The sequence below is a fragment of the Lampetra planeri genome, chromosome 1, assembly GCF_965212315.1.
Source record: "Lampetra planeri chromosome 1, kcLamPlan1.2.h2, whole genome shotgun sequence".
NCBI lineage: Eukaryota > Metazoa > Chordata > Hyperoartia > Petromyzontiformes > Petromyzontidae > Lampetra > Lampetra planeri.
The window spans coordinates 4,822,991-4,848,179 of NC_136107.1; the positions used below are offsets into that span (position 1 = coordinate 4,822,991).

At 49.8% G+C, this 25,189-nt stretch overlaps 1 protein-coding gene across 1 annotated transcript; it reads left to right on the forward strand.

Annotated features, from left to right (window-relative positions):
* Positions 1 to 761: 761 nt before the first annotated feature.
* LOC144723164 (voltage-dependent L-type calcium channel subunit beta-3-like) lies at positions 762 to 24,644 on the forward strand. Its single transcript, XM_078601716.1, has 12 exons — positions 762 to 812; positions 4,297 to 4,419; positions 4,637 to 4,759; positions 5,496 to 5,617; positions 5,737 to 5,763; positions 7,931 to 8,057; positions 8,969 to 9,027; positions 9,625 to 9,752; positions 11,828 to 11,979; positions 13,328 to 13,423; positions 14,818 to 14,997; positions 23,877 to 24,644. Exons 1-12 carry the CDS (start codon positions 762 to 764, stop codon positions 24,456 to 24,458), a joined length of 1,770 nt encoding a protein of 589 aa, XP_078457842.1. The 3' UTR covers positions 24,459 to 24,644.
* Positions 24,645 to 25,189: the final 545 nt, after the last annotated feature.

The window sequence follows — 25,189 nt, forward strand, 5'->3', positions numbered from 1 at the left end:
CCTTCTCGTAGACCCCAGGTCGTTCCCCTGTCTGTCCATTACCCCTTGTGGCCCCAAGTCTCTTCCTTTGCTAATTCCGCTGTCATTACCCCCTGTGACCGCTAGTCCCCTGTACTGTAATGTCTTTAACACAGAAAGTATCTGTTAATCGATCATGTACAAACATCACGAAATGTTTCACACCTCATCTCGTATAGATGTCTTTTTTATGCACATTGGTCCGCGAATTAATTTAATGATACCAAGAATTTACAAATAAAAAATCTTGCTATCATGATGAAGGTGACGATGCGTTCTCGTCGAGTTGCTGTGGTTGTCCCAACGCAAATCGGGTCCTTACAGAGTTGCCCCCCACCCCGCCCCACCGCGTAATCTTCCACGGGAGCAATAGGAAAGGGATTGTGCATGTCAACCTAATGAGCGGTGACATCCTGCGGCCGTGTGGAGCAGCAACTGTAACATCATCAGCAGCTTAGGAGAGATTAGAACGGGCAAACCACCCAGCCCCGTGCCCTCAGCCACACACTCACCACCCCCCATCACCATCCTCGCCCTCTACCACCACCATCACCAGCACCACCACTCCATCATCAGCGGCCACGCAAATCCAGGCCACGTTGGACAGCAGGAGGAAGGGAAGAGACAGCGGTCGATCTGTCCGTCCGTCCCTCTCGCCGCACGCCTCCTGGTGTAGCTGGAGCATCGAGGGACTTTGTTCTCGTCACGAGGTTGAAGAGCGTCGCTGCGGGGTGGCCGCGTGCATGTCTGAGCAGCGCGCCATGCCACCTGGTTCTACAGAGCTGCACGCGCAGGTACACGCAAGGGCCCGCGCGCCTCCTGCGCTCACGTGCGTGGAGCCAGGGGACTCCCTCGGTGGCGTCGTCAGAGCGATTTTACAGCGTAACGCGGAGGTGTCTAAGTAGCGGTTGGGCTCTCGCGACCGAGGGGTTAGATCGCGGAGTATAAATGCGTCGGTGAAACCAGCCACCATCCGACACAGCCAAGAGGTAAGGTTTTTCACGTAAATAAAATGTTATAGGTATCTATTGTAATTTATGTGCCTACATTAACCACGCCCGCCCGCCTCGTGTCTTCGCACCTGATTGGTTCATACTGACAACATCACATTTTGTTGGTTCTTTCGTAAAGTCACGTAGAAGGGAAATAATAAAATATAAAAAATAAAATATAATAAAAAAAAATTCTCACGACGTTTCGGCCACAACGCAAGCAGCCGTCCTCAGACCTGTTCTTCACCTGAGGACGGCTGCTTGCGTTGTGGCCGAAACGTCGTGAGAATTATTTTATTATATTATGTTTTATTTTTATTATTTTATTATTTCCCTTCTACGTGGGGAGGGCGGTGGGGGGGCGGTGGGGGGCGGTGGGGGGGGCGGTGGGGGGGCGGTGGGGGGGGGCGGTGGGGGGGCGGGCAAATTTCAATTGAATAACTCGTTGTGAGATGGTGTAGGCGATACAGAGAAGAGGTCGAGATGTCGTGAGATGAGAGACATTTCTTTGACAGAAATGTCGTGAGATGAAAGGTGTAAATGAAAGATAAATATGAGGTGAGATGACAGGAGAGAGATACAGGCGAGACAGATATGTAGTGAAGACAGTGAGGTGTGGACAACAGGTGGGCGACGTGAGGTGAGAGAGAAGCAAACACGGAGCCACATGCGGCCGTCTGGAACGCTCTTCCTTCCAATGTTAGGAATCCACTGGAGATTGACAAAAAACTCATTTCTTCAGAACTACTTTTTGTGGTTAGTTTGTTGTCCTTCCCCGCACCTCCGATTAGCACGATCGACTGCATACGGTCGCGAAAGAAATTAACCAAACATACATACCTAATATGGAGGTAATAACAAGTAAGTACTGTACATTTATAATCACGCAACACTCATAACCCGGGTTAGCACGAGTGCGCATTCCCACGGACGACGTTGATCAATTAATCGATGCGTCGTCATCATCTACCGTGTCATGTGAGGCCTTAGGGCAGGAGTGGGGAACCTTTTTTCTGCCAAGGGCCATTTGGACATTTATAACATCATTCGCGGGCCATACAAAATTATCAACTTAAAGATTAGCCTATTATATTTGGTGAAACATTTAATTAACTCACCTCTAATGTGATGGCTGGAACTGCCAATTGATTTTGCGAGCCTTTACGGCCCGCGAGCCGGACGTTCCCCACCCCTGCCTTAGGGTGTTGCCCGTGTTAACACAGCCGCTTGCAGGGAACCCGGTCGAGTTGAATCATTTTGTGATTTTCAAGATGTCTTTTTTTTTTATTCCGTCTCATTTACCGTCCACTTTTGTTATCGGCGTGTCACGTGGTCATAAGACAACACGCATTTCCATTCACAAACCTCCCAGCAGAGCCGAATCGGGGCAATTGCCCCGGGCCCCGCGCTTTGGGGGGAGGGGGGGGAGGTGGGAGGGGCTTGCGCTTCGACATCACGGTGTCAGATGTAATACTTTCAGTTAGTAGTAGTAGTAATAGGATTTTACCCTTTCAACTGGTACAAAAACTGACACCTTTATACAAGGCATCATGTTTGCAATAACCACAACACAAGCAGTCAAAATGCAAACAAAAAGAAACAACTCTTCTTGGTTCTTTCTTTCGGTAAAGAAGATTAATCCCTGCAGTCACGAAAGCTTTAAGTCGAAAAAGAAACAACTCTGATAATGATAATGATATGCACTGTCCTTGAAGTTGATTAGTCCACACCCGAGACAGCTTTTCTTAGAGCCTAGTCTCCATTGGTGTTGGACCAGATGACGCCAAAAGGCGTATAAAGGTGTCAGTTTTTGTACCAGTTGAAAGGGTAAAAACCTATTACTATATTTTGCCACTTGTAAAGGAGATGTCTCATAGTGTAAATACTTTCAGTTTAGTTTGGAAGCGTCGAGAGACCCACACAGCGTGACTTGCCCTGGGCCCCGCACCCCCTCTCTGGACGGCCCTGCCTCCCAGTGAGCAGTGCACGACCACGTGCCCCAGAACGGCTCCTGAAAGCGACGTCGTGGAACCGACATGAGGTCCCTTCAATTGCCTCCCGTCACCGCGAGGTGGTGCTGCGCATGCGCCCCAGCTGCAGAGGCGTTAGTCACCTCTGGCGATACATTTAATTTCGTGATTCGGCGACGCTGCTGCTGCTGATGCGTTAGCCAGCGGGTACACCAAGCACGCGTAGATGACTCGTTGGAACTGCCTGTAGAGGAAAACAATGTAATCGACGACGTTTCGGGCGGTGGCCCTTAGTTGTTACTCATTCTGTTTAGGGGGTTAACATTTGTCCGACGTATTATTGATTATTTCGGTAAAGTCACGTAGATAGAAAACAAAACAATGAAAATATAAATAAATAAAAAATTCATACAATTTCAATCATAAATTGAATGTAATAAAAGCTTTAATTCTTTAAAAAAAATCCTATCTACGTGACTTTACCGAAAGAACCAAAGACATGAATTCCCGCAGTCACGAAAGTTTTAAGTCAAAATTTGTCTGACGTTTGTTAAACACTGAACGTCTATATGATGGCCATCCCCTCGTACAATAAGCAGTCTCCATTCAGTTGCTCTCTCAAAGCCTCACTTCTTCTCTATCGCGCATTCTCTCCCCGTCCCTCGCCCCTCTACTCCTTCCCGTCCCTCCCATATAGCCCATCCGTGATCCGCAAGTTCCCCTCCATCGCTGCTGTTACTCATGCCTCACTACTCGTGGCACGCCACTCTCCATCTCCATCATTCCATTCTGTGTCACACGTTTTGTAAACTATACCAAGCGCCTTGCGTGAAGGCGCTTTTCTTTTCAATGTACAGAATTAAAGAATGCATTTAGGCAGGAGGAATCCGATGGGCGATTAAGCTCGTTTTCGCAGATGTCCAGTAGGGGCAGGTCAGAACGTGGCAACAACAAACAGTACAAAAACACGATGGGAGTGCAAAGTATAGGAAAGGTAAACAATTCACTTAAAAAAATAGGAAAAAAATTAAACTAAACTTTTTTATCGTACAAGATAAAGCCAAACTGCTGTATCAACTCATTTTTCTCAGAAGCGACCAGGCCACAAATGATAACTCGACGAAGTGGCTCATCACGTGAATAATGCACGGCAGCAAACCACTCTAAACGATCGACTACATGCATGTTAGAAGGCCACGTGAGAGCATTGATGGGCGTCGCTCGCGACGTTTTCATCGTCCACTCACACAGCCACGCGTGTCAATGTGTTCGTGGACTGAGTGCGTTGGATTGAGGCGCTCGTTGTCTGCGCGCAGGCGTCCGTGGACTCGTACAGCGGCCGCCAGGCGCTGCTGCTGGAGCTCGCCAAGTGCAAGGACAGATCGACCCAGCAGGAAGAGGAGGAGCGCTACGCTCACGTCCAGCTCAACAACGCCAGGGTGGGTCCCAGAGTGGTGGGGAGGGTCATGTGGGTGGTGGTAGGGGGGAGGGAGGTTACGGTCAAGGTCACGCGGCCAGGGCCATAGGGATCCCTGTGTGCCGTGTCGGCTTTCATAGGTGCCCGCGAACAGCACTTGCCCCAATAGTCTGTTGAACGTTATACGGGTGGTATTTGTCTTGTGTATGTGTGTGTACGTGTGTTCGCACATGGGGTAGGAAAAGCCGATCGCGTTCTCCGTGCGCACGAACCTGAGTTTTTATGGCGCCATCGTGGAAGACGTCCCCGCACCAGGACACGCGGTCTCCTTCGAGCCGCAGGACTTCCTGCACGTCACAGAGGCGAGACGCGGCACCCAGCTTTCGTCGATCTATCCACCCGCCAACCCATCCATTCATCGATCCGTTCACCTAGAAGATCTTATCCCATTCGTGCCTTCCCCTATCTCCCTGTCCATCCTTCCACCAATATTTAAACTTTTCCATCCATTCACCGATTCGCTCATCTCGACACCCATTCATCCACCCATCCATCCATCCACGTATCCATCCGTCAACCCACCCACGTATCCATCCGTCCACTCATCCGTCTACCAATACACCTACCCACCATTACACCCAACCAGCTATCCATCCACCCATCCATCCACTCAACTATCCATTGGACTATTTTATCCATCTACCCATGCGTCCACCCATTCACCCATCCAGCCATTCACCTCTCCATCCGTGATGATGATAATATTATTTGTATGATTACACTGCAGGGGATGATGGACGTGCACGCAATTGATGACTATGTATGTTAAACTTCTTTCACACCGTACGTAGCCAACAGTGCTAATCGGAGGTGCGAGGGAGGACGATAAACTAAAGACAAAAAAGCAGTTCTGAAGAAATGTACTTTCAATCTAGATTTGAAAGTATATAGCTCCAGTGTCTTCCTAATATTGGAAGGAAGAGCGTTCCAGATGGCCGCAGAAGCGCATCTGAAAGCGCGCGATCGTCTTCATGATGATGATGATGCTGCCGAAGTTGCCAATGCTGTCGTTGTTCTTCGCTGTCCGTCGCGATGCAGAAGTACACTCACGATTGGTGGATCGGCCGCATGGTGCGGGAGGATAGCGAGCTGGGCTTCATCCCGAGCCCCGGCAAACTCGCGCAGATCAACCTGGAGCAGGAGCAGCGAGCCCGGCACGCGCGCCTCTACCCTGGGTCAGCGATCATCATCATCGTCAGCGATCATCATCATCATCATCAGGCCCGGACTGGTTATAGGGCAGGCCAGGAAAACGAACTTTGGGTCGGTCCATTCCGAGGGCCGGTGGGCCGGTCTATATAGGAAAATTGCAAGTGTGATCAGAGTCAAATATATATATATATAATGACCTCTAATGTGTACGCTTCATTGCTTATTTACGCTCTCGGTGGACATTAAGTCCCCATATTCGGCAGCCCGAAAGATTCTTCCTCACTGGCCCATTTGTTTTTTGGACCCAACCCAAATGGGCCAGTGAGATCGCATGGCAATTTCGGCCGGTGTCTTTACAAATGCCTGGGCCGATTTTGCGTCCTAGTCCGTCACTGATCATCGTCATCATCGTCATCATCAAGCGCAGCTCCATCACTGACACCAGTAACAGCCCTCAGCATCACCACCACCTGCCCGATGCTTCATGCCATCATGCCATCGACGCGCATGTGAGTCACACGTCACCTGTACGTGTGTGTGTTGACCTTATACTCTTAGGTTTTTTTCGGTAAAGTCACGTAGGTAAAAATAAATAATAATAAAAATAATAGTTACAGTAAATCTAGCTGTGACGGTCCCACCTGATGACGGAGACTTGTGTTGCCTCCGAAACGTCGTGATTTATTATTTTTATTTCTATATTTTACCTACATGACTTTAACACGTAGGCTTTCGCGACCAATATTATTCATAATCAACGTTTTTGGGTTTAGATCGCGTTATTTATAAATGTGACACATTTATAAATAACGCGATCTAAACCCAAAAACGTTGACTACGTGACTTTACCGAAATAACCTAAGAGTATGAATCATTGCAGTCACGAAAGCTTCAAATCAAGAATGTGTTGAACTTCTCTCTTTGTGTTGCTGTGTCTCCCTTCCCCACTGAGTGGTGGACGATCACCACGTCCAACTCTCCTCTCCGTGTGTAAATGTGTCTGCCCGTGTGTCTCCATATCTCTCTCTCTCTCCATGTCTCTTCGTTCCAGCCTCTTCCACGTCTCTGCATATCTCCCCACTCAAACATTGAGATGGCTCTGTGGTCCATCTCAACCCTCCCCTACCCACTGCCCCCCATCCCTTCACAACTCCCTGTGCCCCCCCCCCCACGCCGCACCCCCCACACAGATCTGCTGGCGCTTCCGGAGAGCCCGCACGCCCCCTACCCTTCCACAGTGAGTCCTCGGTGCTGTTGAACTTGACATTGAGTTTTCTTTCGTTCAAACAATGTTTGTCTACGTCTTGTACGATTGGTGTCAAGTTGTCGCGAGGCGAAGACATGCCCCCATTCCAGAGGTCGCAACCGGGTACCCGATACCCGTACCCTACCCGATACCCGGCTACCCGTACCCAGCCGGGTACGGGTACGGATTGCCGTTTGCGACCCTGGTGCGGCCGGGTACGGGTACGGGTAGGATGTGAGTCACTGGTGAGTAGCCGTTTGTCACTCATTTCGGGTAGCGTACGGGTACGGGTAGGGAACGGGTACTCGTATCCGGCCGGGTATGGGTACGGGTACCCATTTGCGACCCTGGTGCGGCCGGGTACGGGTAAGGAATCAAAACCCGTTTGCGACCTCTGCCCCATTTTGAACTTCGTCAGAAAGCAGCGCATCACCCCGCACGAGAGAGGCGCCTCTCCGTGCGTGTTTATAATCTGGTGAGCGCCCGTGGGGACCGAGCGTCTCTTTGCCGAGAGAACCCAGCGCAGACCGAACAACAGTGAATCACAAGCAGCTGCACAAACAAGTACGATCTCTTGCACAACGCTAGCAGCGGCTAGGGCCATCGACTCGCTGCTCTAGAGAACCCAGTTTCACAAACTCTGTCGATTCAACTCGCCTGTCGCCGACCGCGTCCCCTCGTCTCTCCCTGACCCTGTCCTCTCTCTCCTCTCTCCCTGCTCGCACAAGCGCAGTGAAGCACAAGCAGAAGCTGGTAAGCAGCGTGCAGCACCACGGCCCGAACGCGGCCCGTACCGGCAGCGCCAACCTCCGCTCCCGCCGCGGTGTTGGCAAGCCCTCATCCGGCAGTGGATTGGCAAAGGGATGATGATAATGATGAGGGTGGTGATGATCAGGGATTCATTTCTCTCAATATTTTCCGTGTCTCTTGTCGTCTAAAGTCGGCTGCACGTGTCGAGTGGGTACAGCCATAGCGAGACGTATACTGAACGTGGTGTGCCGGGTGCTGCATCTTTATTTTTTTTCTGGGGATGGCAACCTGTGTGTGTTGCGTTCCCACGCGTAACCCCCCCCACCCACCCATCCAACCCCTTCGCTTGCCCCCGTCACCGCGGCCGACAGCTCGAGGGACAGCTGGCCTACGACGTGGTGCCGTCCATGCGGCCCGTGGTGTTCGTGGGGCCGTCGCTCAAGGGCTACCAGGTGGGTTGTTGGTCCGCCGTCAATAGGCGCGACCTCTGTGACGCGGGCGGTGACGCGGGCGGTGACGTGGCCAGTGACGCGGGCAGTGACGCAGAGCGGTCAGGGCCGAGATGGGGGGGGGGATAGACGTCGACGCGGGTTTCTTTCCCGCGGCGTTCGTTTGGAAGGGGAAATGATGCTTCCGCGGGAATTTGGCAACGTACTGATGTGCACACCAGCGGGTGTACAGGTGTGTGCACACGTGTGCGTACATGTGTGTGTGCGTAAAGGTAGGCGTGCTAGCGTGAGCGCAGGGGGTGCCTTGCCCCCCCCCCCCTTAGTGTCCAAAGCTACAAGTTGGGGCTGTCTTGAAAACCACCACAGTGTAAAAAAAACGCTTATTTAAAACGCGGTTAAACATTTTTTACAAAAAATCGTACATTTACGCCCCACATTTATGTAATCCAAAAAAGTTTCTATGGAGCCGTAGTGGCCGCATTATGCGAAGACGGAGCGCCCCATGCAGCGTTAAATGTTCGAGACCGTGAGCGTCACGATGATGCGATTAGGCCAGAGGAGCCGCGATATACAATCGCCTCTGGGCGCGACCGTGCGAGACAAATCAAATAACGCAGCCCCACCTCGACCAATCGTCGCACCACCGTGACTTGATATTGTCGCCTCGAGATGCGACCATTGGAGCAAGCAGAGCAGCGGTCGCGTCTGAGATGGGGACAAACGTCGAGGCGAGTTTCTTCCTGTGGTCATTTAGAAGGGAATTCTACTCCCGCGGGAATTATGCTACGGTACTGATGTGAATACCAATGCGTGTACAGGTGTGCGTACATGGGGGTGTACATATGTTTTTACAGGTGTACGTGCATGTGTGTTTACGGGTAAATTGCCGAGTTCGAATTTGTCTCTCCGTGCAGGTGACGGATATGATGCAGAAAGCACTCTTCGACTTCCTGAAGCGCAGGTTTGACGGAAGGTCAGCTCCACTCGTCTGCGCGACGTTGTTACATCCACTGATGTAGTTTTGTAAATTTAATTGTAGAAAAGTGTTAAAAAACGAGAACCCCAGCTCTTATCTTGTGGCTACACACCGCGGCTGTGCGTCGCGGGCTGCCGACGTGAGTTGCAAACTGAATTAAGGAGATGGTCATATAAACAACAACAAAATAACAACTTTAATATGTGTATAGCATCTGCATGGCACTTTACATTCGGCTAGATTGGGGGAGCGGGGTCAGGGCAGCGAAACACGTGGGGGAGATGAGACACGAACAACACCAAAAACAAAGATCCGTCTATAAAGGCCGGCGCGGCAAACACGGACGTGGGGTGGCCAACACCACACCCGGCCGCCTTTGTCTCCCCACTGCTGATGTTCACCCTCGGAGAGGCTCAGATAATCGTCACTGGTGTTGGTAACCGTGAGCGGGAATCGAACTCGGGTCGCCGGGTTTCGTAGCGTAGCACGCCATCAACTACACTACCGCTCCCCCGCCCCACACGCATGCAGAAACTTGTACCTCCAGCTGTGATGCGTGCGTGCGTGCGCCTCCGCTTGTGCCGCCGCTGGCAGGATCAACATCACGCGCGTGACCGCCGACATCTCCCTGGCGAAGCGCTCGGTGATGAGCAACCCGAACAAGCACGCCATGCTGGTGGAGCGCTCCAACGCCAAGCCGGGCACGGGGGTGGCGCTCCAGCGTAAGAGTGTGGCTGTAGCCGATCTCAAGCCTTGCTCCATCCAGAACTCACCACCCCCACCCCCCCCCGGATACCCCGCCCCCTCGGACCTGATCAGTGGATCAATCGAAACATGATTTTCGTAAAGCGCCTTTCACGATCCAATTGTCATAGAGAGCTTCGGCGGATGGACGCTTTAAAAAAAAAAACGTACCTAACATTACTCTTTGGTTCTTTCGGTAAAATCACGTATAAAGATAAAATAATAAATTAAATACTAGCATACGACGTTTCGATTGCAACACAAGCAATCATCATCAGGTATAAATGAAATAGAAACACAAATCTAGTATACTTAGAAATGTAATGTAATACAACAGAGAGTCGGATAACATTACAGTCAACACTCTACCTGGTTGATTACATTACGTCAAAAGCAATGAACATTTTACACAGCGCAATACTTCGACTTAAAACAACAACAACAACAACCGATTATCAACCCCACTCCCCGACCGTCAAATAGTGGTGTCAAGTGCACAGACAGATCGACCCGGAGGAAACTGTGACAGACCGAAAAGATGGGTCTTCAGCAACCGTTTAAACGTCCACAGACTACAGGAGCAGCTTCCCTTATGGCAATCGGGAGGTCGTTCCACAGCCTTGGAACCACACAATGTATTGAGCGCCCTTCCAATTTAACGCATCTACTACAATTTTTTGGACAATTTTATATTTTACCAGGTAAGGACAATTGAGCTGTATAGCTCGTTTTCAGAAGCGACCTGGCTATCACAAATGACAGCTCGACGAAGTGGCTTATCACGTGGAAATGTATAGCAGCCAAATACTTAAACACGTGCTTCAAAATGTGGAGGGAAATACCGGAGGACCCGGCGGAAAAAATCACGTGACCACAGGGAGGAACGCGCACACTCCAAATATGCAGCAGCCGTCAGGTTCGAGATCGAACCCATGACCTCCTGTATACCAGGCGAGGTAGTTAACATCTCCTAGCCACCGCGGCGTCCCGCAAGACGGCTCTGAGTTCTGGATTATGATCAGAGACATAAACAGCAGCTGTCACCTTGCTCCCATTGAACACGCGGATTGGTGCTGCTTTAACTTCAACACGGTCGTCAATAACACCGTGGCCTTACAAGGACAAGTAATGAATACTAATATTAAGAGGCGATACTATTAGTTCTTTCGGTAAAGTCACGTAGGTAAAAAATGGAATTAAAATTAATAACAATAAAATGAATGATAAATAAGTGATTTTTATTTTGTTTTATTTTTATTCATTTTAATTTCATTTTTTACCTACGTGACTTTACCGAAAGAACTAAGAGTATGAATCCTTGCAGTCACGAAAGCTTCAAATCTAGAATTAAGAGGCGATGTTTGTGCTAACTTCTGTGCGTGTGTGCGTGCGTGTGTGTGTGTGACCGTGTCGTGCCACTGGCTGTCTGCGGCTGCGTCACAAAAGATGTGCTGGGTAAGTCCCACCGTGAAACACTCCCGCGTCTGTGTGAGTGGGAGGAAGTGTGGGCAGCGGCAGGTAGCGGGTAGTTGACTGCGCTACAAACCCGACAACCCCCCACATCGGTGCGGACACACCCCACATGCCCCCCCCCCCCCACATATCCCCGTACCCGGCGGGTACGGGTACCCGTTTGCGACCCTGGTGCGGCCGGGTACGGGTAGGCCGTGAGTCACTGGTGAGTAACCGTTAGTCACTCATTTCCCAACGTCTTGTCTCTTCTCACAATTAAAGTTCCTAGAATCAACCCACCCGCGCCTGCAACATGGCTTCATCCCAGAGGTCGCAATCGGGTATCCGATACCCGTACCGTACCTGTACCCGGCCGGGTGTCGGGTAGGGTACGGGTAACCCGATACCCGTACCCTACCTGTACCCGGCCGGGTACGGGTACCTGTTTGCGACCCTGGTACGGCCGGGTACGGGTAAGGAATCAAAACCTGTTTGCGACCTCTGCTTCGAGCTGACAAACTTTGTGACGACACTGCCCCGCCCACCATCCTCTCCGCTCTCCCCCCCCACCCACCTACCCACCCGCGCGTTGGCACCGAAGCGGAGGTGCAGGGCGAGGTGGAGCGAATCTTCGAGCTGGCGCGCACCTTGCAGTTCGTGGTGCTGGACGCGGACACCATCAACCACCCCACGCAGCTGGCGCACACCAACATTGCGCCCCTCATCGTCTACATCAAGATCTCCTCCCCAATGGTGACGCCGTCACGGATTCACTTCGCGGTCCTTGTGGTTCCAGAAGTGGCTGAATGCGCAGGATTTGGGGGAGGGGTTGGCAGAGGTGGCTCAGAGGCAGAGGCGTCCCTAGGGTACACGGCGAGTCGGGGTCGACCGTCCCGTGCCCCGCGCTTTGAGGGGCCCCGTGCTTCGAGGTCACGGCGTCAGATGTAATACTCCCGGTTTAGTTTGAAGGCGTCGGTGGGCCCCACACAGTGTGAGTTACCACAGGACTCGCACCCCTCCTTTGGCCGGCCCTGTCCAGAGGTCAGAGGTCAGAGCTCTGAGCAGGCACCGCTGAAAGCCTGGGTTTGAATCCAGGTTTCGGCCGCCAATGACTGTGCATAAAACCAAGGCGTTCGATTGGGTTCCGAAGTTCATTTGAATGAAGTCCAGATCTCAGAATTGTAAAAATCGGTCTGACTGTCATGCGATGCGCGTGGCTCTCGGAGGCAAAGCAGCGGGGAAGCTTCTGCCCCCGACTGTGTGCGGACCAGAGGTCACTCGAAGGGATCTTAGAAGTGGCTCCGTAAGATCCGCGAGACATCTCAACGGTGCACCGTCCCATGACACGATGGCGTAAATTAAACAATTTTGATACTCAACTGACACGTGTGTTTTAATTATTTGGGTCTTTCGGTAAAGTCACGTAGATGATGACGACCGCCTGTGTTGCGATCGAAACGTCATAGTTTTCTGTTATTTTGTTACTTTGACTTTGCCGAAAGACCCAAAGAATATGAATTGCTGCAGTCACGAAAGCCTTAAGTCAAGATTTTACACGTTTGTTGATTGTCAATATAATTAAATTCACAATGGTTACAGCTCGTAAAGATGTATAATACAAAAGCGTCTAAAATCAGAAACGCCGTGTTATTGGTAAGTCAAAAATATTTCATTCTAGTACCCGATGAATGTGCCACGGTGGCCGGATGTTAAATACGCCTGCTATATATTTGGAGTTTGCTTGTCTCTCTCCCCGTGGTGGCGTGGATTTTCTCCAGGTTTAGAAACGTGCGCTCAGAGTATTTGGCTGATATAAATGCCCATATGACAAGCCACTTCGTTGAGTTATCATTTGTGGCCAGGTCACTTCTGAAAAAGAACTACATAGCTCAATGGACATTACCCAGAACAATAAAAAAAATAGTTTAAAAGTTGTTTTTGTTTTATGCGGCTGAGAGGTTTGCAGCGTCGGATCAATATTGCTGGCAGGTCAGTTAAAAAGTGTCCGGCAGGCCTCATGCGGCCGCGAGCCGTGTCAGAGCAGCGGCTGCAGGAAGGGCCGCTGCGAGGGGCTGCGTGAACCCATCTGTGTGGACCGCAGGTTCTCACGAGGCTCATCAAGGCGCAAGGGAAGTCGCAGAGGAAACACCTTGCCGTGCAGCTCGTGGCCGCAGAGAAGCTGTCCCAGTGTCCGACAGTGAGCGCACGTCATGGGCGTAGCGTGCATCACACAGCAGACACCATCACACTCCATCACACAGCACACACACACACAGCACACACCATCACACACCCACACAGCACACACCATCACACACCCACACAGCACATACCATCACACACCCACACAACACACACACAACACACACCATCACAGCACACACCATCACACACCATCACACACCCACACAGCACACACCATCACACACCCACACAGCACACACCATCACACACCCACACAGCACACACCATCACACACCATCACACACCATCACACACCCACACAGCACACACCATCACACACCCACACAACACACACACAACACACACCCACACAGCACACACCATCACACACCATCACACACCCACACAGCACACACCATCACACACCCACACAGCACATACCATCACACACCCACACAACACACACACAACACACACCCACACAGCACACACCATCACACACCATCACACACCCACACAGCACACACCATCACACACCCACACAGCACACACCATCATACAACATCACACACACACCATCACACACCCACACAGCACACACACACAGCACACACAGCACACACCATCACACACCATCACACACCTACACAGCACACACCATCACACACCAACACAGCACACACCATCACACACCCACACAGCACACACCATCACACACCATCACACACCATCACACACCCACACATCACACACCATCACACACCAACACACAGCACACACCATCACACACCATCACACACCCACACAGCACACACCATCACACACCCACACAGCACACACCATCATACAACATAAACACACACACCATCACACACCCACACAGCACACACCATCACACACCATCACACACCCACACAGCACACACCATCACACACCCACACAGCACACACCATCACACACCATCACACACCCACACAGCACACACCATCACACACCATCACACACCCACACAGCACACACCATCATACAACATCACACACACCATCACACACCCACACAGCACCCACACACAGCACACACAGCACACACCATCACACACACACACAGCACACACACCATCACACACCATCACACACCCACACAGCACACACCATCACACTCACACACCCACACAACACACACCATCACACACCCACACAGCACACATCATCACACACCAACACAAGCACCCACGTAGCATACGTCCACATAGCTCACACCAACATAGCACACCCCCCCACCCCCCACGTAGACAGCATACACCAAGTCCAGCATCCGTCACATCGCGCACGCCCCACCAACGATTTGAGTCGTTCCTGCGACTCATCTAACGGGAACACCCATCGCCGCCGCCGCTTGCTTCCGCAGAGCACGTTCGACGTGGTGCTCGATCAGAACCAGCTGAGCGAGGCGAGCGAGTACTTGGCCGAGTTCCTCGAGTCCTACTGGAGGGCTACTCACCCCGAGAGCCTCTGCCGCAGCGTCCCCATGCCGACCTCGCTCTCTGCGGCCTGCCCAGACACCTCGCTCCAAGCAGCCGCACTCAAGGTTCCACGTTTGCGGCGGTTGCCACCTGTCCGAGTTTCACCTGTTAACTCACTCGGCTGGTATACGCAGGAGATCGTGGGTTCGACACCGAGACTGACGCCCGCTGTATATTTGGAGTGTGCGTGCTTTTGTCCCAGTGGTCGTGTGGATTTTTCTTCTTTGAGGCCAGGTCGCTTTTGAAAAAAGAGCTATGTAGATAATTCTAGATTTGAAGCTTTCGTGACTGCAATGATTCATATTCTCAGGTTTTTTCGGTAAAGTCACGTAGGTAAAAACATTAAAATTAATGAAAGTAAAATAAAACAAAACAAAATAAAATTCACGACGTTTCGGAGGCAACACAAGTCTCCGTCATCAGGTGGGACCGTCACAGCCGAATTAGCTGCATCAAGTGAAGCAATGATTCAAGATGTAATCCCTTATAACCAAGTTGAAGGGAGGTGGAGAGGGGGGAGAGCTTATCAGGCTGTGGTAGCCAATGAATGGAAACGTATCGGGAGGGAGGAGGAGCGGTGATCAAAGACTGCACGCAGTGCTCAACACAATGAATGGAGACGTGTCGGGACGGAGGGCGAGCGGCGATCAAAGACTGCACGCAGTGCTCAACACAATGAATGGAGACGCGCCGGGACGGAGGGCGAGCGGTGATCAAAGACATCACGTAGTGCTCAACACAATGAATGGAAACGTGGCGAGCGGTGATCAAAGAACAATGAAGAGATTACTGTTAAACACTGTGGATGTTAACACTCGGTGAAGTAAATTAAAATAGTGCCTGTCAGATAAGATGGTCCAAAAAGTGTAATTAAGTCTTTTTTGCGTGGTTAATAACATCTTTCCAGTGATTACTGAGTTTGTACCCATCATCACGGTTGAAATTATGTCTGTGTTTGTATATTTGTATGGCTTCGTGTACAAACCTTTGATGATAGCCCGGAGGTTTGCAGAGAACCTTGGTCTCGGAAAAGACAATTTCATGAGAGCCCGCCGAGTTGTAGCAATGATCGGCAACGGCCGAAGAATCAGTTCTGCCGTGTTTCAGATCTGACTTGTGCTCGCGGACACGATCAGCAACATGACGTTTTGTTTCTCCAATGTAGCAATCACCACAAATGCAACTCAATTTGTAGACTCCAGGATACTGTAAGTCAGGAACGACATCCTTCACAGATGGAATCAGATCACGGAGTTTATGCACTGTACTGAATCGGACTTGGATCTTATGTTTGTTTAGAATTTTGGAGATCTTTTTGGTCACGCCTGCTATGTATGGTAACGTGATAGTTTTGGTCAGAGTTTCATGTGGTTGTTTCTGTGTGGTGGGAGAGACAGCTTGGCGGATAGTGCGGTCAGAGTATCCGTTCATCCTGAGGGCCCGATGTACATGTCTTAATTCATCAGTCAGGTGGTGTTGGTCAGAAATGCCATGGGCTCTGTGGTATAACGTTTTGATGAGAGAATTCTTTTGAGATGGGTGGTGGTGGGAATCCGGTTTCAAGTAGGAATTTGTGTGGGTGGCTTTCCTGTAGACAGAATGTCCCACGGATCCGTCAAGCCTCCTCTTAAACAGAATATCCAAGAATGGTAGTTTACCGTCTTTCTCCACTTCCATGGTGAATCTGATAGATGGGTGTCTAGAATTGATGTGGTCCAAGAAGTGGTTCAATGCTGGGAGGCCATGTGGCCAGATGACGAAAGTGTCATCCACATATCTCTTCCACAGGGAAGGACGCAGGGTGGATGTCTGGATGGCGTCTGATTCAAACTTTTCCATGAACATGTTGGCTATAACTGGTGACAAGGGGGAGCCCATAGGGGTACCCTCATTCTGTTTGTAGAAGGTGCCATTCCAGGTAAAATAGGTGTTGGTGAGGCAATGCCTAACCAGCGCAGGTACATCAGAATTCAATCCATGTTGGACTAAGTCCTCAATTATTGTTAGGGTGTCCGGTACTGGGACTTTGGTAAACAAAGATACTACATCAAAGCTGACGAGGATGTCATCAGGAGATAGTACCATGTCCTTAACCATAGAGACTAATTGGGTTGAGTTGAGTACTGCCGAAGAGGTCTTGCCTGTGAAGGGGAGCAGAGTATCTGATAGAAAACGGGCTAGTTTGTACGTCGGAGAGTTTATCGTCGCGAATTTAAAAAAGAGAGATGATATAGTCATCCTCTCGGCAGACAAGGGCAATGCCACGGTCATCATGGATAAAGATTCATACAACAACAAAATCCTGGACCTGCTTAATGATGGGAGTTACTCCAAAATTAAAAACGATCCCACTAAAAGCCTAACGACAAAAACCAACAGTATCATCACGAGTTCGACTTCCCTAATCGAACCAAGCAAACGTCCCTCTCTAAAACCATCGGCGGCAAGACCTCCCAGACTCTATGGTCTTCCCAAAATCCATAAAGAAGGCACCCCGCTACGACCCATTGTGTCGACGATAAACTCTCCGACGTACAAACTAGCCCGTTTTCTATCAGATACTCTGCTCCCCTTCACAGGCAAGACCTCTTCGGCAGTACTCAACTCAACCCAATTAGTCTCTATGGTTAAGGACATGGTACTATCTCCTGATGACATCCTCGTCAGCTTTGATGTAGTATCTTTGTTTACCAAAGTCCCAGTACCGGACACCCTAACAATAATTGAGGACTTAGTCCAACATGGATTGAATTCTGATGTACCTGCGCTGGTTAGGCATTGCCTCACCAACACCTATTTTACCTGGAATGGCACCTTCTACAAACAGAATGAGGGTACCCCTATGGGCTCCCCCTTGTCACCAGTTATAGCCAACATGTTCATGGAAAAGTTTGAATCAGACGCCATCCAGACATCCACCCTGCGTCCTTCCCTGTGGAAGAGATATGTGGATGACACTTTCGTCATCTGGCCACATGGCCTCCCAGCATTGAACCACTTCTTGGACCACATCAATTCTAGACACCCATCTATCAGATTCACCATGGAAGTGGAGAAAGACGGTAAACTACCATTCTTGGATATTCTGTTTAAGAGGAGGCTTGACGGATCCTTGGGACATTCTGTCTACAGGAAAGCCACCCACACAAATTCCTACTTGAAACCGGATTCCCACCACCACCCATCTCAAAAGAATTCTCTCATCAAAACGTTATACCACAGAGCCCATGGCATTTCTGACCAACACCACCTGACTGATGAATTAAGACATGTACATCGGGCCCTCAGGATGAACGGATACTCTGACCGCACTATCCGCCAAGCTGTCTCTCCCACCACACAGAAACAACCACATGAAACTCTGACCAAAACTATCACGTTACCATACATAGCAGGCGTGACCAAAAAGATCTCCAAAATTCTAAACAAACATAAGATCCAAGTCCGATTCAGTACAGTGCATAAAATCCGTGATCTGATTCCATCTGTGAAGGATGTCGTTCCTGACTTACAGTATCCTGGAGTCTACAAATTGAGTTGCATTTGTGGTGATTGCTACATTGGAGAAACAAAACGTCATGTTGCTGATCGTGTCCGCGAGCACAAGTCAGATCTGAAACACGGCAGAACTGATTCTTCGGCCGTTGCCGATCATTGCTACAACTCGGCGGGCTCTCATGAAATTGTCTTTTCCGAGACCAAGGTTCTCTGCAAACCTCCGGGCTACCATCAAAGGTTTGTACACGAAGCCATACAAATATACAAACACAGACATAATTTCAACCGTGATGATGGGTACAAACTCAGTAATCACTGGAAAGATGTTATTAACCACGCAAAAAAGACTTAATTACACTTTTTGGACCATCTTATCTGACAGGCACTATTTTAATTTACTTCACCGAGTGTTAACATCCACAGTGTTTAACAGTAATCTCTTCATTGTTCTTTGATCACCGCTCGCCACGTTTCCATTCATTGTGTTGAGCACTACGTGATGTCTTTGATCACCGCTCGCCCTCCGTCCCGGCGCGTCTCCATTCATTGTGTTGAGCACTGCGTGCAGTCTTTGATCGCCGCTCGCCCTCCGTCCCGACACGTCTCCATTCATTGTGTTGAGCACTGCGTGCAGCCTTTGATCACCGCTCCTCCTCCCTCCCGATACGTTTCCATTCATTGGCTACCACAGCCTGATAAGCTCTCCCCCCTCTCCACCTCCCTTCAACTTGGTTATAAGGGATTACATCTTGAATCATTGCTTCACTTGATGCAGCTAATTCGGCTGTGACGGTCCCACCTGATGACGGAGACTTGTGTTGCCTCCGAAACGTCGTGAATTTTATTTTGTTTTGTTTTATTTTACTTTCATTAATTTTAATGTTTTTACCTACGTGACTTTACCGAAAAAACCTGAGAATATAGCTATGTAGATAATTGGGCCTAACAAGGTAAATACATACAAATTTCGATTTAAAGTTTTCGTGACTGCAGGGATGCATCTTCTTGGTTCTTTCGGTAAAGTCACGTAGAAGGGAAATAATACAAATAAAATAAAATAAATTTATGATTTTTATTATTTGATTATTTCCCTTCTACGTGACTTTACCGAAAGAACCAAGAAGATGAATACATAAAAAGTTTAGTACTTTTTGGTTTTATCGGTAAAGTCACGTAGGTAAAAAATATAATAAATTACAATGAAAACAACTAAATTAAATCACGACGTTTCGGAAGCAACACAAGCCTCCGTCTTCAGGTGGAACTGCCACAGCAAAATTGCTGTAGTGAATAAAGAGAGCTGTTTAGAGAACCGTGATTCCACCTGAAGACGGAGGCTTGCGTTGCTTCCGAAACGTCGTGATTTAATTTCGTTGTTTTCATTTTAATTTATTTTATTTTTTACCTACGTAACTTTACCGAAAAACCCAAAAAGTAAGGATCCTTGCAGTCACGAAAATCTAAAAGTAAAAAAGTTTAGTGTTAAATCAGAACAATGGAAATTGGCTTATCTGTGCGGCTCGCAGCAGCAAAAGCAGTTGTTTATATCGAAATCTGGCGCCACTGGTCTTGTGTTGGATTATAAACTATTAAACTATGAACTCATTACAGTGGGCAGGCCAGCAGCCAGGGAGCTGACGCGTCTTCTTGCCAACGACGACCATCTCAATACCCATCATCAGCCAAGACCTCGACAATGCTGTTGTCACCATCCTAAGAATCTCTCCCAGATCTGGAAGAACGCTGGCGAACAGTGTGGAACAATGCCGATGTCCTGAACGAACACCTCGCAAACATCGTCACACCTTCGATTTAAAGCTTTCGTGACTGCAGGGATTCATCTTCTTGGTTCTTTCGGTAAAGTCACGCAGAATGTAAATAATAAAATAATAAAAATAAAACATAATAAAATAATTCTCACGACGTTTCGGCCACAATGCAAGCAGCCGTCCTCAGGTGAAGAACAGGTCTGTCTCCTCGACCTGTCTCCTCGACCTGTTCTCCACCTGAGGACGGCTACTTTCGTTGTGGCCGAAACGTCGTGAGAATTATTTTATTATGTTTTATTTTTATTATTTTATTATTTACATTCTACGTGACTTTACCGAAAGAAACAATAAGATCGTCACACCTCCTCAACTAAACTCGTTTATTTGACCAGGTCATGTCCACTGAGCTGTATAGCTCTTTTTCAGAAGCGACCTGGCCACAAATGACAGCTCAACGAAGCGGCTTATCACGTGGACATTTCTAGCAGCAACCAACTACTGTCTGGACGTGTGATGATTCTAAATGTAGAGGTATGAAGCGCAGCACCCGGAGAAAAATCCACGCGACCACGTGGGAGAGAGAGCACACGCAACCCAACAAGTCCAGGAATTGGCTTCTGTGTCCGGCTGGAAGCAGCAGCAGTTGATTCGTAGTGAGATCTGGCACCGCCCGTCTTGTGTTGAACCACATAATTACAGGACACGGCAGAGGTTTGGTGGGACTAGGCTGAGTGAGAAGTATGTCCGGGTTTAATCTGTGGCAGCCCTAGTCCCCAGTTGCTGAAGCGTGGGCCCCGGAATGCCCAAATGCGCCGAGTGACCAGCAACAAACGGCACTATTGAAGGTGCAATAGATGAGATGAGAGTCAGTATACGTTTCCAGAATTGAGCGAGGTGTTTAGGACATCGAAAGAGAGAGACCGTCGGAGGGAATGTGGGTGGTCTCCCCAAATTAGCCCCCCCCACCCCCCCACTGTCTTGGGTTGCCAACTCCTTAAATGAACAGAAAGTCGACAAACGCGTCTCACGTCACGAGATGTTACGACACGAGATTGGCCTTCGACAAGGTATGAGAGTAGGTGAAGGGGAGGGAAGTCAGATGAGACGGGAGGGGCATGAGAGTGCGTGGAGGGGAGTGAGATGAGAGGGGAGAGATAGGGGAGTGCATAGAGGGGAGTAGAGTTAGATAAAAGGGGAGAGGTAGGAGAGTGCGTGGAGGGGAGTAGAGTGAGATGAGGGGGGAGAGGTAGGAGAGTGCGTGTAGGGGAGTAGAGTGAGATGAGGGGGGAGAGGTAGGAGAGTGCGTGTAGGGGAGTAGAGTGAGATGAGAGGGGAGAGGTAGGAGAGTGCGTGGAGGGGAGTAGAGTGAGATGAGGGGGGAGAGGTAGGAGAGTGCGTGTAGGGGAGTAGAGTGAGATGAGAGGGGAGAGGTAGGAGAGTGCGTGTAGGGGAGTAGAGTGAGATGAGAGGGGAGAGGCAGGAGAGTGCGTGGAGGGGAGTAGAGTGAGATGAGAGGGAAGAGGTAGGAGAGTGCGTGGAGGGGAGTAGAGTGAGATGAGAGGGGAGAGGCAGGAGAGTGCGTGGAGGGGAGTAGAGTGAGATGAGAGGGGAGAGGCAGGAGTGTGCGTGGAGGGGAGTAGAGTGAGATGAGAGAGGGGAGGTAGGAGAGTGCGTGTAGGGGAGGAGAGTGAGATGAGAGGGGAGAGGTAGGAGAGTGCGTGTAGGGGAGGAGAGTGAGATGAGAGGGGAGAGGTAGGAGAGTGCGTGGAGGGGAGTAGAGTGAGATGAGAGGGAAGAGGTAGGAGAGTGCGTGGAGGGGAGTAGAGTGAGATGAGAGGGGAGAGGCAGGAGAGTGCGTGGAGGGGAGTAGAGTGAGATGAGAGGGGAGAGGCAGGAGTGTGCGTGGAGGGGAGTAGAGTGAGATGAGAGAGGGGAGGTAGGAGAGTGCGTGTAGGGGAGGAGAGTGAGATGAGAGGGGAGAGGTAGGAGAGTGCGTGTAGGGGAGGAGAGTGAGATGAGAGGGGAGAGGTAGGAGAGTGCGTGGAGGGGAGTAGAGTGACATGAGAGGGGAGAGATAGGAGAGTGCGTGGAGGGGAGTAGAGTGAAATGAGAGGGGAGAGATAGGAGAGTGCGTGGAGGGGAGTAGAGTGAAATGAGAGGGGAGAGGTAGGAGAGTGCGTGGAGGGGAGTAGAGTGAGATGAGAAGGGAGAGGCAGGAGAGTGCGTGGAGGGGAGTCGAGCGTGCTGAGAAATGAGTCAGTAGCGAGTCGATTTTCCACCTCGTTCCACTGTGTGGCGCTGTTCAGTAAAAAAAAATCACTTTCCACGTAAACACGCAACGTTAACCTCACGAGCAAACCCCGTAATGAAAACATTTTAACGAGTACAAAGGGATTTCTATCAACACGAATACAAATGTAGCGTCGCGTTCTCTTGTGTCTGGCGCGCCTCTCAGTCCGCTCCCCACGTGACTCGTGCAGCTGCAGCTGCTGCTGCTGCCCGTAGGCTTTGCGGCGCAGCTGGCGGACTTGAATGTTCGCGTTCTTGAATGTTCGCGTTCTCTCCGTGACGTTACTTCGTATTTTTATTAAATCCTTAATATTAAGTTCACTTGCATGCTTGCTTGCGTGCTTGCTTGCTTGCTTAGGACCGTGCAAATCTTTCGGTCGTTTTTTATCCCACTTCCCGTGATCCAATCGAGCTGCCATTTTGCACACAGACTCGTTGTGCTTGACAATTAATTTTTGTGAACATTTTTCCAAAGTTTTACACTGTTTAGGGAAATGTTTTTTAATATTTAATTACCAATTGCTTAATTGTGGCAGACAATCATCTGACCTATAGGTGGCAGCCATCTCAAGCCAGAGGACGAGAGGACTGTAGCTGCCCGTTTCATGATGACGCAAATGTTGACTAACCACATGGCATGAAATCCCTGCCCCCACGCTGTACAATGGAGACTATTTATAGAGCAGTTAAATTGAAGCCGCCAGGTTCTTGAAAGTGGTAAAACGGGTCAACGCTAGTGCCCTCGGGAATATACGGGGCATGTCAAGAGGTGATCTTTCATTTTTAAATCCTTTATATTAACTTCACTTGCTTGCTTGCTTACTCAAGAAAAACAGAAATGAATAATAAAATGAAACCGATGCTACGCATATAAAGGATTTATAGTGAAAAACTTTGTTTTTACGGGTTAATTTTTTGTAGATGAAGGCACTTAGTTTGTAATTTGTAAATGTGAAGTCATGAAGAAGGGAAATAATAAAATAATACGAATAAAACATAATAAAATACAATTCTCACCAATTATTTTATTGTTTTATTATTTCCCTTCTACGTGACTTTACCGAAAGAACCAAGAAGATGATTCCCTGCAGTCACAGAAGCTTTAAATCGAAATTCATAAATGTGTTTATATATAATAATGTTACAGCCCCTCTATCAAATCCACTATTGAAGGTCTCATCTTACGCCGTGGCGGTCATGGGGGGGGGGGGAGTGTTTGGCCATACTTCACCGCGCTGGTCAGTGCGGGTTGATGAACTGGATGTAGTTCCCAGAGCTGGTTCAAATATAACTCGAGTTTGAGAAACCCAAATATCTTGAAAACAAACACCCACCCCACCACCGATCGCTGCCCCCCCCCCCCCCCCCCCTGTATCCTTCTCTGGCAGGCGCTTATCTTCTCTCGAACCACCACGAATTCGGTGGAGGAGACCTGCATGGGGGAGGGTGAGAGCGAAAGCCCCGGCGGGAAGGGGGCCCACGAGGAGACCCCCCCATCCGCTCAGGCGCCTGCGGATGACGACGCCGGAGATGGTGGGGACCCCCCCGAGCCAAACCCCTCGGCCGAGCCGGGATCAGCGGGCGGCGAGGAGAGCGAGGGGGCCAAGGGCAAAGAGGAGGGGGCCGAGGAGTCTCATGGGAAGGCGGCGAATGACGCAGAGGAACAGAATCAGAATCAGCAGCAGCAGCAGCAAGATTCACAGGGGCGGCAGGAGGAGGAGGAGGCGAAGCAGCTGCAGCCGCAGCAGCAGAAGAGAAAGAAGAGATTGACACGTGCACAGTCGGGATCGGTGGATGAGACTCAGCCGACGGAGGGGAAGAGCCGAATCAGACGCAACGGGGACTGTGGCCAGCAGCAGCAGCAGCAACAGCAGCAACAGCAGCAGCAACAGCAGCAGCAGCAACAGCAGCAGCAACAGCAGCAGCAGCAGCAACAGCAGCAACAGCAGCAAGGTCAAGGCGATGCCTAGACGCAGAGGATGGAGGCGGAGGAGGACGGGTTTCGAGATCGCGTGGGAGTCGAGCGGAGAGGGCTTGCGCGCTGCTGACAAGGACAGAGGCCTGCGGTAGTGTTGGCGGGGTCGCAAAGGTGGCTCAGCGGGTTCGACATTGCCGTGGCGAAGTGCTGTGTCCAGCACCATCGAGTGTCCCGAGGATAGACGGATTTTTTTTGGGGGGGGGGGGAGTTTTTTTTCACCGGTGATTAATCTGCGTTCGCGAGCGTAGTAGCGGTGAGCTTGATGGTCAAGTTCAAGTTCATTTCAAGTTAATTTATTCAAGTTCATTTATTAGGTATAGCCCTGTGAGCCATTCGGCTCTTGAATCGGGTGCAACCGCAACAAACAAAAAACAAAAACATGAACAAAAAAACATCTGAAAGTGAATATGTGACTAAGTGCAAACAGAAAATCCAAGAAAAGACAGCAAAATATTACAGAAAAAAACACCGTACACCAACGCTGTGGTCGACAGCCCTTTATCGCCAATGATGTCTTCACAGAACCCATCGTCTGGAATGATCGTTTCACTTGATGTTTAGGATAGGCAGTGTGGCTCATGCTGACCCAACCTGGCCAGTATTTCACTACTCCCCACCCCACCCCGCTCCAGATGTCAAGGTTGGCTCGACTCGTGGGATACACGGAGTTACTGCTTTTCTGGTAGTTTATACAATTTTTTCTGGATTATAGTTTGAAGCATG

Excerpts from the sequence above, each read along its gene's own strand:
- LOC144723164 (XM_078601716.1), top strand. The coding sequence starts at position 762 with ATGTCTGAGCAGCGCGCCATGCCACCTGGTTCTACAGAGCTGCACGCG. Across the intron at positions 8,058-8,968 it reads CGTCGCTCAAGGGCTACCAG|GTGACGGATATGATGCAGAA; the intron begins GTGGGTTGTTGG and ends CTCTCCGTGCAG. Across the intron at positions 11,980-13,327 it reads TCAAGATCTCCTCCCCAATG|GTTCTCACGAGGCTCATCAA; the intron begins GTGACGCCGTCA and ends TGTGGACCGCAG.